Source organism: Sorex araneus, chromosome 5, assembly GCF_027595985.1.
Source record: "Sorex araneus isolate mSorAra2 chromosome 5, mSorAra2.pri, whole genome shotgun sequence".
NCBI classification, from domain to species: Eukaryota; Metazoa; Chordata; class Mammalia; order Eulipotyphla; family Soricidae; genus Sorex; species Sorex araneus.
In genome coordinates, this window is record NC_073306.1 from 194,524,671 (window position 1) to 194,541,226 (window position 16,556).

At 36.9% G+C, this 16,556-nt stretch overlaps 1 protein-coding gene across 1 annotated transcript; it reads left to right on the forward strand.

The window, feature by feature from the left end:
• Positions 1–5,828: 5,828 nt before the first annotated feature.
• LOC101541585 (sterol carrier protein 2-like) lies at positions 5,829–6,302 on the forward strand. Its single transcript, XM_055140873.1, has one exon. The coding sequence runs from the start codon at positions 5,868–5,870 to the stop codon at positions 6,300–6,302; it is 435 nt and encodes a 144-aa protein (XP_054996848.1). The 5' UTR covers positions 5,829–5,867.
• Positions 6,303–16,556: the final 10,254 nt, after the last annotated feature.

Consider the following 16,556-nt stretch of genomic DNA (forward strand, 5'->3'; position numbering starts at 1 on the left):
CATATATAGGGATGGTTGATGTTAAAATTTGTAAACTAATCATAAATATTTAAAACATAGAAGTGATTGGCTAATTATTTTTATGTCAGCAATAACTTTATATTTAAATAGGTATGATTAGTTGGTTTCTTATTTTTCAATTTCTCTATATTCCTATCAAACATTCATTCTTTTTTTAATAAAAAAAGTATGGTTTCTTTTCAAACTTTATGAGTGAGAACACACTTCCCCATATTATTCTTCATTTCATTAACTAACATTGACCCAAAGATGACATTGCTGTCATCAAATCTTTCCTCTTTGTCATCATCTTCTTATTGGATAAAAAAGTAGGAGGAAAATCAATCGCATGATACAAGTCACTTATACTCTTCAGTTATTTATCTTGGGTCTTCTCTACAACTGAGTAGCCAACTCAGCCTTCTGCCAAGCAAGACCTGACAGGCACAAGGAAAAGGTAATAATATTGAAATGCCCAAAGAGAATGACTCCTTTTCATGGCAGTCGATAATGACAGCACTAACGTTAATTTAGAAGCTCCTTTGCTTTCCTTTTGCTTTTATGGGTGAGCCTGAGTATGTTCTGGCATCACTTTGATATTGGTTTTAAACATGATACTGGTTTTAGATTCTAAATAGTGTCCTGATCAAGCTTCTGGTAAAAGTCAAGATTTCATATTAACTCAACTAATGAGGCCAGTGCAAATACTGGAAGACCTTTAAGATGATGAAACTATTTCTATGGAGAAAATGTGGAAGCTAACTCTTCAGAAAGATGGACATGTAGCCATATCTTAGATTAACCCCAATTTCATTTAAGATTTTATATCTATGTCATTCATATTATTTGCCATATTGTAAGGAATATTTTAAAATATGTCTCTTAAAACATCATAATAGTTAAAAAGCTGGAAAGTTTCACAAATACTTTCTGCCTTAGAGAGAAATCAAGGCAAATGCAAGTACTCACTGGTTTAACTGACAAGTATAGTTTTATGAGCAGTTCATGTTTAATACTAAAAAAGGCGAAATTGCTATCAATTTAAAGTATTTGTATGCACATATATGTGTGTTGCTAACATTTTGTGTTAATTGAAAAGGAGTATGTGATTCACCATAGAAATTCATTGTCATAATCCTAGAGCTAATACATAATTATAATGAAATATTATTGTCTGTGTTAACTGTACTAATTCATGAACATAAAACAGGAGAAAATTCTTAGCTTTTTTAACCATAAATAGAAAAAATAAGTAACACACAAGCAGTTTAAATTACAATTACAATGTTAGTCATAGTCCAATATTAAATGCATCCAATTCATTTTCACAATGTTTTAGGTCAATATATATTTCACTGCCTGTCACAGGGTTTATGGCAAATATTTTTGCAAAGAGGGGCACAATAATTAAGTGTAGCATTTTTAAATGTCATAAATCAATCTTTGACTGAAGAACAAGGGTAAAAGAATTATGCAGAAATACAGCATATCTCTGTTAGTGATAATAGCTGAAAAATGAGAAAATAGAAACTCTTTCCTGGGGCCGGAAGATAATACAGCAGGTAGAGTCCTTCCCTGAAATACCAAGTTCTATCCCTGGAACCGCATATGGTCTATCAACCCTGCCAGAAATGATCCCTGAACACAGAAACATGTATAAACCCTGAGCAACTCTGTGTGTGTGAAAAATTTACACGTGGAAAAAGTGTTCACAGGCTCTCTGGGCGGCTCTCTCTCGCTGCCCGCGTTCAGTGCTCTCAAGCTGCTGTGTATAGACTGAATCAGGACAGCTGTTGGTGATGGGCAGGCGAAGGAAGAATGAGGATCAAGCTGGTTGCTGGTTAGTTGTTGTTTATTCAATCTCTGGTCTCTCCCATCTCACACACTCTTCATTCCTTGCCCTCTTTTTTGCCCTTCATTCCTGGCCCCTTCATTCTTAGCTCCAAGATCCCCCTCTGATTTCACAGTCTTAGTTTATATAGCAATCACGTTGGGTGGTAATACAAAAGTGGGGTTGAACATTAACAAATCAACAAAGAGAGACAAGGCCACTCCTCCAGGATATTATCTCAAGGATAAAATCTCATCTAAGGAGATTACTCCAGATTACTAGGAGATCCACTTAAGGGCAGGATCCCATCCAGGGTGTGTCTTTCTTCTTTCCTCAGCTAGTAGGAAACAGTTGTAGTAAATAGTTGTAGTAAATCAACTTTTAATATTTCTGGCAACGTCGTTCTCTATGAGCACAGTAAGAGATACATAAAGCTTAAAGTTTGGTTCTTTCTGAGTACATCTCACTATATATTCCCGATCACAGTCCTCTGGCCAGATTAATTTTCCTAACCCCAGCAGGGTGCTTATCCAGTTACCTCTTTTGGGTCATGACAGAGTTTGTTCGTGAACATGTTCTTAACTTATAGTTAGGTATTATGGTGCTTGGTCCATTTTGATGCCAGGGTAGGTCACAAATTGTCTTGGGTCCATTCAATCCCTCATCAGGACCCTGCTTTTGGGGGTGCTAGGAACTAAGGGCAACTGACTCAAGAAAGCAGATGCCCAGGAGTAAATATTATTTGGAGTCAATTAACTCCCAAGTTACAAAAGCATACTATTAACTTTTCCTGCGTCCATACAGAAAGAACATTGCTTTAAGGTAAACTATGCAAAAGACATAACTTAAGATACAAGTTCAGTGTCCTTAGAAGGATCTGATCTTAAAAGCTGACAATCTGATTAGGGAAAAAAAGGTGATAAACTGGTGGGGGAGGAGAGCATAGGGAAGAGTTTACAGATAAGCAAAGGAAAGGGAGTGACTCGGGAGCACTGTGATGGGTGTAACCTGATAAACCTAAGTTGCCTGCGGCAAGGCTGAAAGGACAAACCCAATGTTACCCTCAAGTGTAGTTCCAAAACAATAAAACAAACAGTAAAAGAAACTCCATAGCCTTCAGTAAAATTTGCATTTTCTTCGGGTTATTTGAAATTGGTCTTACATGAGTTCTTTCATCTAACTGCATTTGGAGGGTGAGGGTTGCACCACATCTAACACACCTCAGGGCTTACACCTAACTCTGTGCCCAGGGATAACTCCTGGTGGTGCTCAGGTGTAACATATGTGAGGCCAGGGATCAATTGGGGTTGGTCACATACTAGGCAAGCACTTTAGCCATTGTACTCTTTCTCTGGCCCCATCCCACTCTATATTGCTATTGTCCTGACAGACGGTTGAAGCAGAGGTTCTTATCAACCATTATTGCCTAAGAATCTGAGATTCATGAAGTCTGATATGCAACTTCTTTTCAAGTTTGGACTGTAACTGCAACTCTCTTTTGTAGTGTAAAACTAAAAATTTGACAGAAACTAACTACAAATAGATTTTAAATGAATGTGTTTCACAAATACAATATGTCTTTTAATAATAAAATTTTGAAATATTATCTTTCTAAAAACTGCAATTTAATAGAATGAAGAATCAAATCAGTATGTCTTGGCATACTGTATTGCACTTCTAAAAAGACAAAGTGATTTCTTTGTCTAAATGCTGCTTTTATAATAGCACATTGTAATTGTTGTATTTATAGTTTTTTATCAACATAAAATTAATTAAACCTTTTCTTTCATTACTGAAAAATAAGGTTCAAGACACATGCACAGCCACTCAGTATGGTCCTGTTAAATCAATCCAGAAAATAGAAGATTTTAGAGATAAGTGAGTTCAAAACCTCCTCTTCTAGAAAGTAAGAAATATAAAGTCTAGGAAAGGGAAAACTTTTGATCAAAGTTTTACAAGCTAGACATTGATGTGAAACTCAGTCCTCCAGACAATGTTATATATCAGTCTTTAGTCCCAAGCAATGGTTTCCATTGCTTACAAAGCAGAGTATCATTTGCAGTCTCTTTCCCAGAACTTTCTTTTTAACTATAAATCTTTCTCATCTAATAAAGCATACCTTTTAAAATGTCCATGAATATCTTCAATATTTCCTTCTTAAAAACTTGAAAGTTTCTCTATTAATGTCTACAGAAGCACCTCCTATCTTAGGTGCCATCTCCTACACCCCGTCCCCAACCCCCACGCCCCCAACACACACACTTAGTTGATTCTCTTAAATAAACCACATTTGTAACATTTTCCCACTTCTTTCCTTTTGCAGTAATTTGCCTTTGTTTCGCTTTTCTCTCTCAACTTTATTTTTAATTGAATCACCTGAAGATACAAAGCTTTCATGTTTGAATTTCAGTCATACAATGGTCACTCATTCCTCCACCAGTGCTCATTCACCACCACCAATGTCCCCAGTATCTGCACACACAACCCATCTCTCCCCCTGCTGCTATGTCAGACAATTTCTCCCATGCTCTCTCTCTACTCCTGCGCATTACAGTTTGCAATATAGATACTGAGAGACTATCACATTTGGTCCTTTATTTACTTTCAGCACACATCTCCCACCCTGAATAATTCCTCTAACCATCATTGACTTAGTGATCCCTTCTCTATTCCAGCTGCCTTCTCCCCGTTCCTGAGACAGGCTTCCAACTATGGAACAATATTCCTGGTCCTTGTGTCTACTGTTCTTGGGTGTTAGTCTCATATTATGTCATTTTATATTCCACAAATTCAATTTTTTACAAAGTCTGAATCATCTGAATAATCTCAACATTTCATATAGGCCTCTTTCCTAGTAAATTCTTCACATGTTAAATCATTAAATAGCCTTATCATGGTATTTTTAATAATACATCCAAAAGTTACATTAAAAAATTGTGATATAAGTTTTTCTAAAACTTTTACTAAAATGTTTCTTTGCATTGACAGAATCTTGCCTTTTTCCCCTTAAAGCAAGAAAAATATTTTTCCAAATCATTAAAAAATTATTAGTTTTGTTTTTTAAATTTTGCTTTCTAGGTGCAATGATGAAGAGCATTTTCTTAGCTTTGAATATCCTGGCATTAGCCCTGGCTTTTATGGTGAGTTGATTATTTTATTAGTTTATGTTATGGCATGTGTTCTAATGATGAATAAAAAAATTCTAATTTAAGATTAGAAATTCTTTTAATTAAATTAATACCCTATACAGACTTTCATTTCTTTAGGGACTAAATTCTTTAAAACAGTAGAAGCTTGGTTAAGCCTTTTCTCCAGTTTTACACACATTGAAACATCTGCCTTTAGCATCCAAACATTATCTTATCTTTTGATATATTCCTTACCATTATAGCTACTGGCTGATTTCTTCCTATGTTTCTGTCCAGTTTCACTTTCCTGTTGTTGTTTTTAGAATTTTTCTTGAATTTACATGTGTTTCAGGACTATTGGACCAAAAAAAGGTTTTGCTCTTTAAAAAAAATTATTGCTTATTTTTGTTACTGATATGGCTATTGCTCTGTTTAATTTGTATGTTCCTTTGGGATTCTCTGGGGATTATTTCCCAGTAGAAAAATATATATATATATATACGTATATATATATATGGTAATGTTACAACACTCTTTAGACTGAAAATATTTGGAGGGCACTGGTCCTTGTTTTACACTTTTTTTTATTATTATTATTATTTGGCTTGGTGGGTTTTTTGCCCCACCAGCAATACTCAGGGCTTAATCTTAGATCAAGTGACTATATATGGTACAAGGGATCAAACCTGGTACCTGCCATGTGCAAGAAGAGCAACTAACTTGCTGTACTATCTCTAGGGGCCCCATATTTCTTTTATTATTAAAGCTACACTTGTTTTTCAGGTAAAATACCTTAAATTATTTCAGTAGTTAACTTGGAATTGAAAGTTATTTATAAAAGTTAACATGACTTGGCCCCGCAGCACAACCTGGGCATCGGCGACGCCGCGGTGGTCCCGGCCTACAGGATGGGCTTTCCCGAGGCGGCCCGTTCTTTCGGAGCTCATGACATTGAGGCTGCTCCGACCAGCTCTGCAGGTGACGGATTTAAGTCCCAACTCTTCTTTAAGGAGGTCGAGAAGAAGCTTGAAGAGGAAGGGGAGCGGTTTGTGAAGAGGATCGGTGGTACTTTTGCCTTCATTGTGAAGGATGGCCCCGGGGGAAAGGAAGCCACGTGGGTGGTAGACTTGAAGAACGGCAAAGGCTCGGTGCTCCCGAACTCCCATCAGATGGTCGACTGCACGATGACGATAGTGGACTCGGACTTAAGGGCCCTGATGACTGGGGAAATGAACCCTCTGGTAGCCTTATTTCAAGGCAAACTGAGAATCACAGGCAACGTGGGCTTGGCGGTCAAGTTGCAGAACCTTCTTCAGCAGGAGCTGGGGAATGCCAGGCTGTGAAGCGCTCCCTGCCAGCTGGTTCCGGAGTAGCGATGAGCTTTACAGATGCATCTCCTTCTAGTTCATTGTCGGGACGTAGGCTCCAACTTCCACTGGCAAATGGCATGAGAGATGTTTAATAGAAAATTAAAATGGTCAATATTCCCCATACTCTCTCTCTCTACTTTGGGGCATCATGGCTTGCAACACAGACACTGTCTGCCATGCAGGCAGGGGGAGGGTGGGGATGGGGGGTTACACCAGGGATATTAGTGGTGGGGAATGTGCACTGGTGGAAGGATGGGTGTTTGATCATTGTGTGATTGTCACCCAGACATGAAAGCTTGGAACTATCTCATGGTGATTCAATAAAAATTTTTTAAAAAGCGAGAAAATTAAAATAGTTCTTCCTTAAAAAAAGAAAACATGATTTTTATATTTACTATTTAGTCTCTGAACTTCTATTTAGTTTTTGCTACTCACACACTGAGACTTGAGTTTTTTGATAAGAACTAAACTTTAAATCATAAAATGATGCATAACATGTCCTGTAGCAACCTCTTATTGGATTTATTTGAACATGCTATTTGCCCCCAAAACATCTTACTATTTGACAAGGACTTCAAAGTTTAGGCACACAGATAAAGAATTCAACTTAAAATGAAATTTTATAGATTGTATCATTTTATATTATGGGTAACCAAAGACAATACTATTGAAAACAGTAATGCATGGTATCTTTTATGCACTAATTTATCTTTCTTTTAACAATAATTACTATTTATTACCAGAAATTATGTAGTGGACTACATAATTTTATGGGGTTTTGGTGGTTTATAAATTGGCCAACATATGATTCCCCAAAATAACATTTTTTTCAAATTATCTTAGGGTATCAAAAAAATTTTTGTGAAAGTTTGCTGATGTACAGATATTATGCACATATATATATATATATATATATATATATTTTGCATGAGGGCCACACCCAGCTGTGGTCAAAGCTTGCTTACTCCTGGCTCTCTGCCCAGAGATCACTCCTGGTGGTACTTAGGGGACTATATGTAGTGTCAGGGATCAAACTTAGGACAACCACATGCAAGGCAAGTGCCTTACCTGATAGACTATCACTCCAGTCTATAATAAAAAAAAACCTTTTAAAACTAATTAACAATAAATAAAAATGTCATGACATAGTAATTGGCTTTATACCTTCAACTATAAGTATGCAGGTGTGTAACAGTTAAGTAGGAAATTTTGCATGCTCATTCTTCTTTCAACAAAGCAAGAGATACCTAAAAAACCTTGAAAACAATATGTAATATTGATTGATAATGCATCAATGTGTCTAGATTATCAGACTTTTTGAGAGCAGTCAAGTTTTCTAGAACTTTCATAATACTTATTTATTTATTTATTTGACCTTTGGGGTCAAATCTGGCGATGCTCAGGGATTTCTCCTGGCGAGCTTTCCATCCAATATGGGACATTGAGGATCAAACCCTTGTGTGTCGCGTGCAAGGCAACCGCTCTACCTGCTTGAATATCATTCTGGCCCCCTCATATTACTTTTTATTTTTTATTTTATGTTTTTCTCTGTTAAGATGTTTTAATGAATCACCATGAGATACAGTTACAGACTTACAAACTTTGATGATTGCGTTTCAATCAAACAATGTTCAAGTACCCATCCCTCCCCCAGTGCCCATTCTCTACAACCAATGTTCTCAGTATCCTTGCCCCCACCCCCTGGGGTTCCTACACCCTGCCTTTATGGCAGGCACATTCTCTCTTACTCTCTCTGGCCTTTTGGGTGTTATGGTGGCAATACAGGTATCAAGCGACCATCATGTTTGGTCCATCGTCTACTTTCACCACAAATCTACTATGCATGGGATCCCTCCAACTATCATTTACTTAGTGCTCCTCTCTCCAACCCAGCTACCTTTCTTTTTTGTCTTTGTGTCACATTTTAGAGTGCCAAGAGGATGCTCCAGTACTGTTGAAGGACCATGCAGCAGTACTGCATGCAAAGTTGCGTACAGCTCATTGACCTAGCAGTTGGAGTGCTTTCAAAATGTCTTAATGGGAATTTAACATAGAGAAAAAAAAATGACACACTATGGCTGTATTTCCCAAAGGTATCTGAAGTATTTTATATTTAAGGGATATGTATATAAACGTCTAAGTTGGAGCTAACATTTTTTAAATATTTAAAATTGTCTCATCTCAAAAGATTCTCAAGTCTGTGAGTTTTTAGAGCGTATGTGTGTGTCTAAGTTAATGTATGTACACACCCTATGAAAATTGTTTATCACCATTATTTCCTTGTGCATGTTTAAATCCATAATTTGCTTTCTTAAAAACACAAGTCGACACTTGAGAGACACTAAAGGGGTAAGGTCTACTGCAGACTGATGACTAGAACCATATATGGTCCCCTGAGCACTCTCAGGACTAACCCTGGAGCACAGAATCAGGAATAAGCTGGGTATGGCTCCCCCACCAAAAATCTAGTTGTACAACATTTATGAATTGGTTTTATGATACAGGCAGTATCTGAAATTTAAACAAAATTCACAAGTAATTTTAATAGAACAGATATAGAAAAATTGTGCCAATGTTACTTTTCACAATTATATTTTAAGCTGGAACCAAATAAAACCTGTTTAATGTGAGATAGTGAGGCTTAGCTTATATGCAGTATTTCTAATTTGCTGAAAAACAGAAAGCATGCTAAAATTGTCATTGATCATCATATATCTTAATTGCATTAAGTTAGTTATTTTTTTATGTAGTAGAAAAGATAATAAATAGGATAGAATTTTGAAATGCAATCAGAAAATGTGGATAAATTAATGGGGACATGAAAGCAAGTAACAACGCAGTTATACACTCTATTGATTCTAAATATAATTATTATGTTGTATTTTAACAATAATGAATTCTTCTATAGCAATATCTGTTTATACTATATGAAGTTATACATTAAAATTATTTATAATCACTCATAAAGAAATGTGAAGTACCATATCTTTCTGAAATATAAAGTGAAATAAATTATTTTTCATTATATGCTAAATCTACCATCTAGTCTTCTGCTGAACTCTCAACAGATACACAATTAACACTTACTTAAAGGTATTACCTTATATCTCAAAAGCTAGTATAGAGGGGAAATTTTGTCAAGAGCATGTCATAGCTATGCTTCATTTACTATCACCACTGGGAAACATTATAATTTTCTTAAAAATAATTTAATGAAATATGATTTATTTAAATAAAAACAAAATTTATTACCTACTAACTATATACAAGATATAAAACTTATCACAAAAGTATACAGCATAGGGGCTGGAGCAATAGTACAGCGGGTAGGGCATTTGCTTTGCACACAGCTGACTTGGGTTCAATTCCCAGTACCCATATGGTCCCCTGAGCACTAACAGGAGTAATTCCTGAGAGAATGAGCCAGGAGTAACACCTATGCAACACCGGGTGTGACACCAAAAAGCTGTCACTGTCACTGTCATCCCATTGCTCATCGATTTGTTCGAGCAGGCACCAGTAACATCTCTCATTGAGAGACTCATTGTTACTGTTTTTGGCATATCCAATATGCACGGGTAGCTTGCCAGGCTCTGCTGCTCAGACGAGATACTCTAGGTAGCTTGACAGGCTCTCCAAGAGGGGCAGAGGAATCGAACTCGGGTCGGCCACATGAAAGGCGAACGCCCAACCGCTGTGCTATCGCTCCAGCCCACCAAAAAGCTAAAGCATAATAATAAGCAACTAACATCGTCATTCATTACATATTTTATAATATAGTTGATTCATTTACATGTATTTACCATTATTTTGCATGTTTGTAGAGTAAGGAGAAAGGAGTAATTTTCTCCTAAATATGAAGTGAACTGCTTTGAAAAAAAATGATTCTAAAGTAGTCTTGACTTATATTAATATAACAATATGTACAAATAAATGAGTTGTGAAAAATAGGACCTTTATAAGCAACACTTATCTCCTTACTGTGAATAATCCCATCTTTGATCAATTGGAACAACTTGTTGATATATCATATGTACCTAATAATGTATAGTAAAGTTCATTCAAATGAGGGGGTTTATAACTATTCAAGAAAGGGTCTTTGACATAGAAAATTAATTTATATTCATATATAATCAATCATTGTGTGATTCACACATAATCATTTATCTTCGTTCCCACCTCTTGAACTTTCTACTCAATTGAGATTTAAAAAATCATTTTACTATTCTCTTCTACAAAAAGCCTTACTGCAGGTTTTTATATCTCCAAACACAATGATCAATTATACTATAAGAGTTTATATATCACTTTTTAAGAGAAAATGCTTTTTATTTAATTTTTATATTATTTAAATTTATTTATATTATTTATATTTTATTTTTGTTGATTTCTTTGTTTCCTATATCTCTACCAAAAACTGTTCAGCCTTTCCACTTCTCCAACCCACAGTAAATTTCCATAGTAATTTCTTGAAGTTTTTTATTAGTAAATCACAGTGAGGTACATTGACCGACTTATAAACTTCCATGCTTGTGTTTCAGTCATACAATGCACAAGTACCCATCAGTCCACCAGTGCCCATTCTCCACCACAGATGATCCCAGTATCCCTCCCCCCATCCCCACCACCCCACCCCAGCTCTGTGGCAGGGCATTTGCTTTTGTTCTCTCCTTTGGGGTTTTGTGGTTTGCAACAGAGGATTGAGTGGCCATTGTGTTCGATCTATAGTCTACTGTAAGTGCACATCTCCCATCCCAAGCAGGTCCTTCAACAATAGATCGAACCTGGTGTTCCCTTCTCTATCTGAGCTGCCTTTTCCTCCAGCATGTGAGGCCAGCTTCCAAGCTGTAGAGCAAATCTCCTGGTACTTATCTCTACTATTCTTGGGTGCTAGTCTCCCATTCTGTTACTTTATATTCCACAGATGAGTGCAATATTTCTATATCTGTCTCTCTCTTTTTGACTCATTTCACTCAGCATGACACTTTCCATGTTGATCCACTTATATGGAAAGGTCATGACTTCATCTTTTCTAACAGCTACATTGTATCCCATTGTGTAGATGTACCAAAGGTTCTTTAACCAGTCATCTGTTCTTGGGCACTCCGGTTTTTTCCAGATTCTGGCTATTGTAAACAGTGCTTCAATGGACATATGAGTGCAGATGTCATTTTGACTATACATTTTTGCCTCTCTGGGGTATATTCCCAGAAGTCGTATTGCTCGGTCAAATGGGAGATCAATTTCTAATTTTTTGAGAATCGTCCATACTGTTTTCCAAATGTGCTGAACCAGTTGGCATTTCCACCAGCAGTGTCCCTTTCTCCTCACATCCATGCCAACAGCGGTTCTTTTTGTTCTTTTGGATGTGTGCCAGTCTCTGTGGTGTGAGGTGGTATCTCATAGTTGTTTTGATCTGCATCTCCCTGATGACAAGTGATGAAGAGCATTTTGTCATGTGCTTTTTTGCCATTCATATTTCTTCGTTGAGAAAGTTTCTGTTCATTTCATCATCTCATTTTTTGATGGGGTTGGATGTTTTCTTCTTGCAGAGTTCAACCAGTGCCTTGTATATTCTTGATATCAACCCCTTATTAGATGCGTATTGGGTGAATATTCTTTCCCATTCTGTAGATTGACTTTACATTTTGATCATTATATCTTTTGAGGTGCAGAAGCTCCTTAGTTTATTATAGTCCCATTTGTTTATCTCTGTTTCCACTTGGTTGGTCAGTGGCGTGTCATCTATGAAGATACCGTTAGCTTCAATACCATGGAGGGTTTTGACAACCTTGTCTTCAATGTACATTATTGATTCTGGTATGATGTTGGGGTCTTTAAAGCATTTTGATCTGACTTTTGTGCATGATGTTAGATTGAGGTCTAAGCCCATTGTTTTGCATGTGGTTGTCCAGTAATGCCAGAACCATTTGTTAGAGAGGCTCTCTTTGCTCCAGTTCACATTTCTTGCTCCCTTACCAAAGATTAGATGTTCATACATTTGGAGTTGTGTGTAGGGATATTTTACCCTGTTCCATTGATCTGTGGCTCTGCCTTTGTTCCTGTACCATTTTGTTTTAATTGTTACCGCTTTGTAGTAGAGTTTGAGGTTGGGGAGGGTGATACCTCCCATCACCTTTTCCCCAAGAATTTCTTTCTTTAGCTATTCGTGGGGGGTTGTTGTTCCATGTGAATTTCAGGAGTGCTTGATCTATTTCTTGAAGAATTTCATGGGTGTCCTTATAGGGATCACATTGAATCTGTATAGTGCTTTGAGGAGTATTGCCATTTTGACAATGTTAATTCTTCCTATCCATGAACAGGGGATATGTTTCCATTTCCTTGTGTCCTCTTTTATTCTTTGGAGTAGAGTTTTGTAGTTTTCTTTGTAGATGTCCTTTACCTCCTTTGTTAGGCTGATTCTTTGAGCCTAGTAAGAATTAACAAAGTAAGAATTACTTCCCGCTAGTAAGAATTAACAAAGAAAGAGAGAGAAAAAACCCTAATAAACCGAATCAGAAATGAAAAAGGAACATAAACCAGCGAAATGAAAAAGATCATCAGAGACTACTTTGAGAGTCTGTATGCCATGAAACAAGAGAATGTAGAAGAAATGAATAAATTCCTGGATTTCTATAATCCCCCAAGACTGAACCAAGAAGACTTGGAATACCTGAATAGACCCATTAATATCAAGGAAATTGAAACTGTAACCAAAAGTCTTCCTGAAAACAAAAGCCCAAAGCCAGATAGATTCACTAGCAAATTCTTCCAAACATTTAAAGAAGACCTGTTGCCAGTTCTCCTCAAGCTTTTCCAGGAAATTGAAGAAACAGGAACTCTCCCAAACAGTTTCTATGAGGCACATATCTCCCTAATACTAAAAGCAAACAACGATACCACTAGCAAAGTAAACTATAGGCCAATATCCCTGATGGACTGGGATGCAAAGATCCTCAACAAAATATTAGCAATTAGAATCCAACAACTCATCAAAAAGATCATACACCACGACCAAGTGGGATTCATCCCAGAGATGCAAGGATGGTTTAACATTTGGAAATCAACATAATCCATCGTATCTGTCACTGTCACTGCATCTCATTGTTCATCAATTTGCTCGATCGGGCACCAGTAACATCTCCATTGTGAGACTTGTTACTGTTTTTGGCATATCGAATACTCTATGGGTAGCTTGCTAGGCTCTGCTGTGAGGGCGGGATACTCTCGGTAGCTTGCTGGGCTCTCCGAGAGGGATGGAGGAATCAATCCTGGGTTGGCCTTATGCAAAGTAAACGCCCTACCCGCTGTGCTATTGCTCCATCATATCAATAAAAGTAAAGATAAGAACCATATGATCATATCATTAGATGCGGAGAAAGCATTTGACAAGATCCATTACCCGTTACTGATGAAAACTCTCACCAAAATGGGTTTAGAGGGAACTTTCCTCCAGATAGTCAAAGCCATCTACCATAAACCTATGGCAAGCATTATCCTCAATGGGGAAAGACTCAGGGCATTTTCTCTACAATCAGGGACATGACAAGGATGCCCATTCTCACGACTTCTGTTCAATATAGTACTGGAAGTACTTGTGATAGCTGTTAGGCAAGAAAAAGACATTATGGGCATCCAGACACAAAAGGAAGAAATCAAGCTCTCACTATTCGCAGATGATACGATACTATATATAAAGAATCATAAAGCCTTTCCCAAGAAACTCCTTGAAACAGTAGACTTGTAAAGTCACAGGCTATAAAATCAATACCCAGAAACCCAAGGCCTTCCTATATGCAAATAACAAGACAGAGGAAAGTGACATGAAAAAGCAATCCCATTTATATATCACATTTTAAAACAATGGGCATTTGATGCACACTTTTACGCCCATTGATTTTCATCCATATGTTCCCTTATTACTTTTAATAAATCAAATCATTCCCATAACCCCTCATCCCCAAAGGTGGTACCTTAAGGTCTATAATCTAGTGTCCAAGGTTTATTATCATTTGATATTATTCATACCTTTGATTTGTTTTTTTATAGACCACAGACAAGTGAGATTATTCCATGTATGCACTGCCTCTGCTTATTTCACTCAGAATGATACCTTCCAACTCCATGCCAATTTCTACAAACTCCATGAACTTATTTCATTCAAAATAATTAAATTATTTTTCTATAATGATTACATAGTATTCCATTGTGTATATATACCACAATGGCTTTATTTACACATCTGTAAATAAAGACAGATGAGTAAATAAAGAGTGCTTCTATATCCTCGCTATTGTATTAGGAGCTGAAGTGAATGTGTGTGTGTGTGTGTGTGTGTGCATGCGCATGAGCATGTGTGTGTGTGTACTTCTATTTTAGTTAATGTTTTGGGTTTGAAGGAGTATATACTTAATAAAGAGTGCTTCTATATCCTCGCTATTGTATTAGGAGCTGAAGTGAACGTGTGTGTGTGTGTGTGTGAGTGTGTGTGCGTGTGTGCGCGCGCGCATGAGCATGTGTGTGTGTGTACTTCTATTTTAGTTAATGTCTTGGGTTTGAAGGAGTATATACTTAGTAACAGGATAGCTGGTTCAAATGGGAATTTCATTCTTTTATATATTTTGAGAAATCTCCATATTGCTTCCCAAAGATGTTAGTCAGGATGACATTCTCACCAACAATTAATGAGGGTTCCGCTTTCAAATATCCCTACCAACACTTGTCTCCAGTTATTTTATATAAGCCATCCTCATACCTCACTGTCACTTTAATTTGTGTTCCTGAATATTCAGAAAGTCTCAATTTTCATGGTATTTTCATTTCCTTCTCATCTCATCACTGAATTTGACCTTCATACCAGCCATATGGACTGGAGCAATAACACAGCCGGCAGGGCATTTGCCTTGCACACAACTGACCTGGGTTCGATTCTTCCATCCCACTCAGAGAGCCCAACAGAGTAACGAGAGTATCCGGCCCACACGGCAGAGCCTGGCTAGTCTCACAGTGGAGACATTACTGGTGCCTGCTCGAACAAATCGATGATCAATGGGAAGACAGTGCTACAGTGCTACCAACTATATATATATATATATATATATATATATATTTATTTCTTGGCTGTCTAAGTGCTGCTCAGAGAAGCCCCATGGGCCCCTCCTTGCAATATTTTGCCTTGATGCTTCAGGCATAAAAGCATATATCCTAAATTCTGTACTATATCTCTGGGCTTTCTTGAAATTACTTTATTAAGAAAACCTTTATTGAACTTCCAAGAAAGTACTCCACAATATTCCATGCTGAAAAGAATTCTGCAACTGATATTCTTTATCCTAACTTACGTGAGACTTAAAATACTCTTCATACCTACCTTTCTACTACTCATTCTTGGCTATGAGTGCTGTAAACATAGGAACTGCTGTCTCTTCATGGTAAAATCTAATACAGTGTAGAAGTTATATAAATATCTATTAAACAGATTAGTAAAATAATAATGGAATTGTTAGTAAAAATACCCATTTTAATAGGATTAAATAGCATATACACTTTAAGTCAAAATCCAGAAACATTTGACCTTTGAAGTTTGTTACTGATTATGAATCAAACTACCAAATTCAGTGACATACTGTTTGCTCAATTTTTCTTTTTTTTTTTTTTTTTTTTTTTTTTTTAATTTTTTATTGTGGAAAGTTACAAAGTTACAAAGTTTTCAGGTTTAAATCTCAGTTATACAATGCTCGAATACCCATCCCTTCACCAGTGCTCATATTCCACCACCAAGAATCCCAGTATAGCTCCACCCCGCCCCCTCACACCCCAAACACCCCCACGCCCCTAGCCCCCCCACCCTAAGCCCCCCCCGCCTGTGTAACTAATAAATTTCACTTTACTTTCACTTTGATTGCATACAATATTTCAACAAAACTCACTATTATTGTTTGGAGAGTCTCTCCCCTAAAGTCAGACCTGCTGAAAAGGAAGCATTAGGTAATTTGTTTTCCATTGCTGAGGATGAAGAAGTGTGAGGTCGAGTGACCACACTTAGCGGCCTCTCAGTTTTGGGTTTCTGTAATTTAGTATTTTAGTAACTAAGTCCAGAGAGATATCTGCCAGAAGTTGCATCGTTGCCAACTTGTACTTCTCAGTTACATTATATTCCACATATGAGTGCAATCTTTCTATGTCTGTCTCTTTCTTTCTGACTCATTTCACTCAACATGATACTTT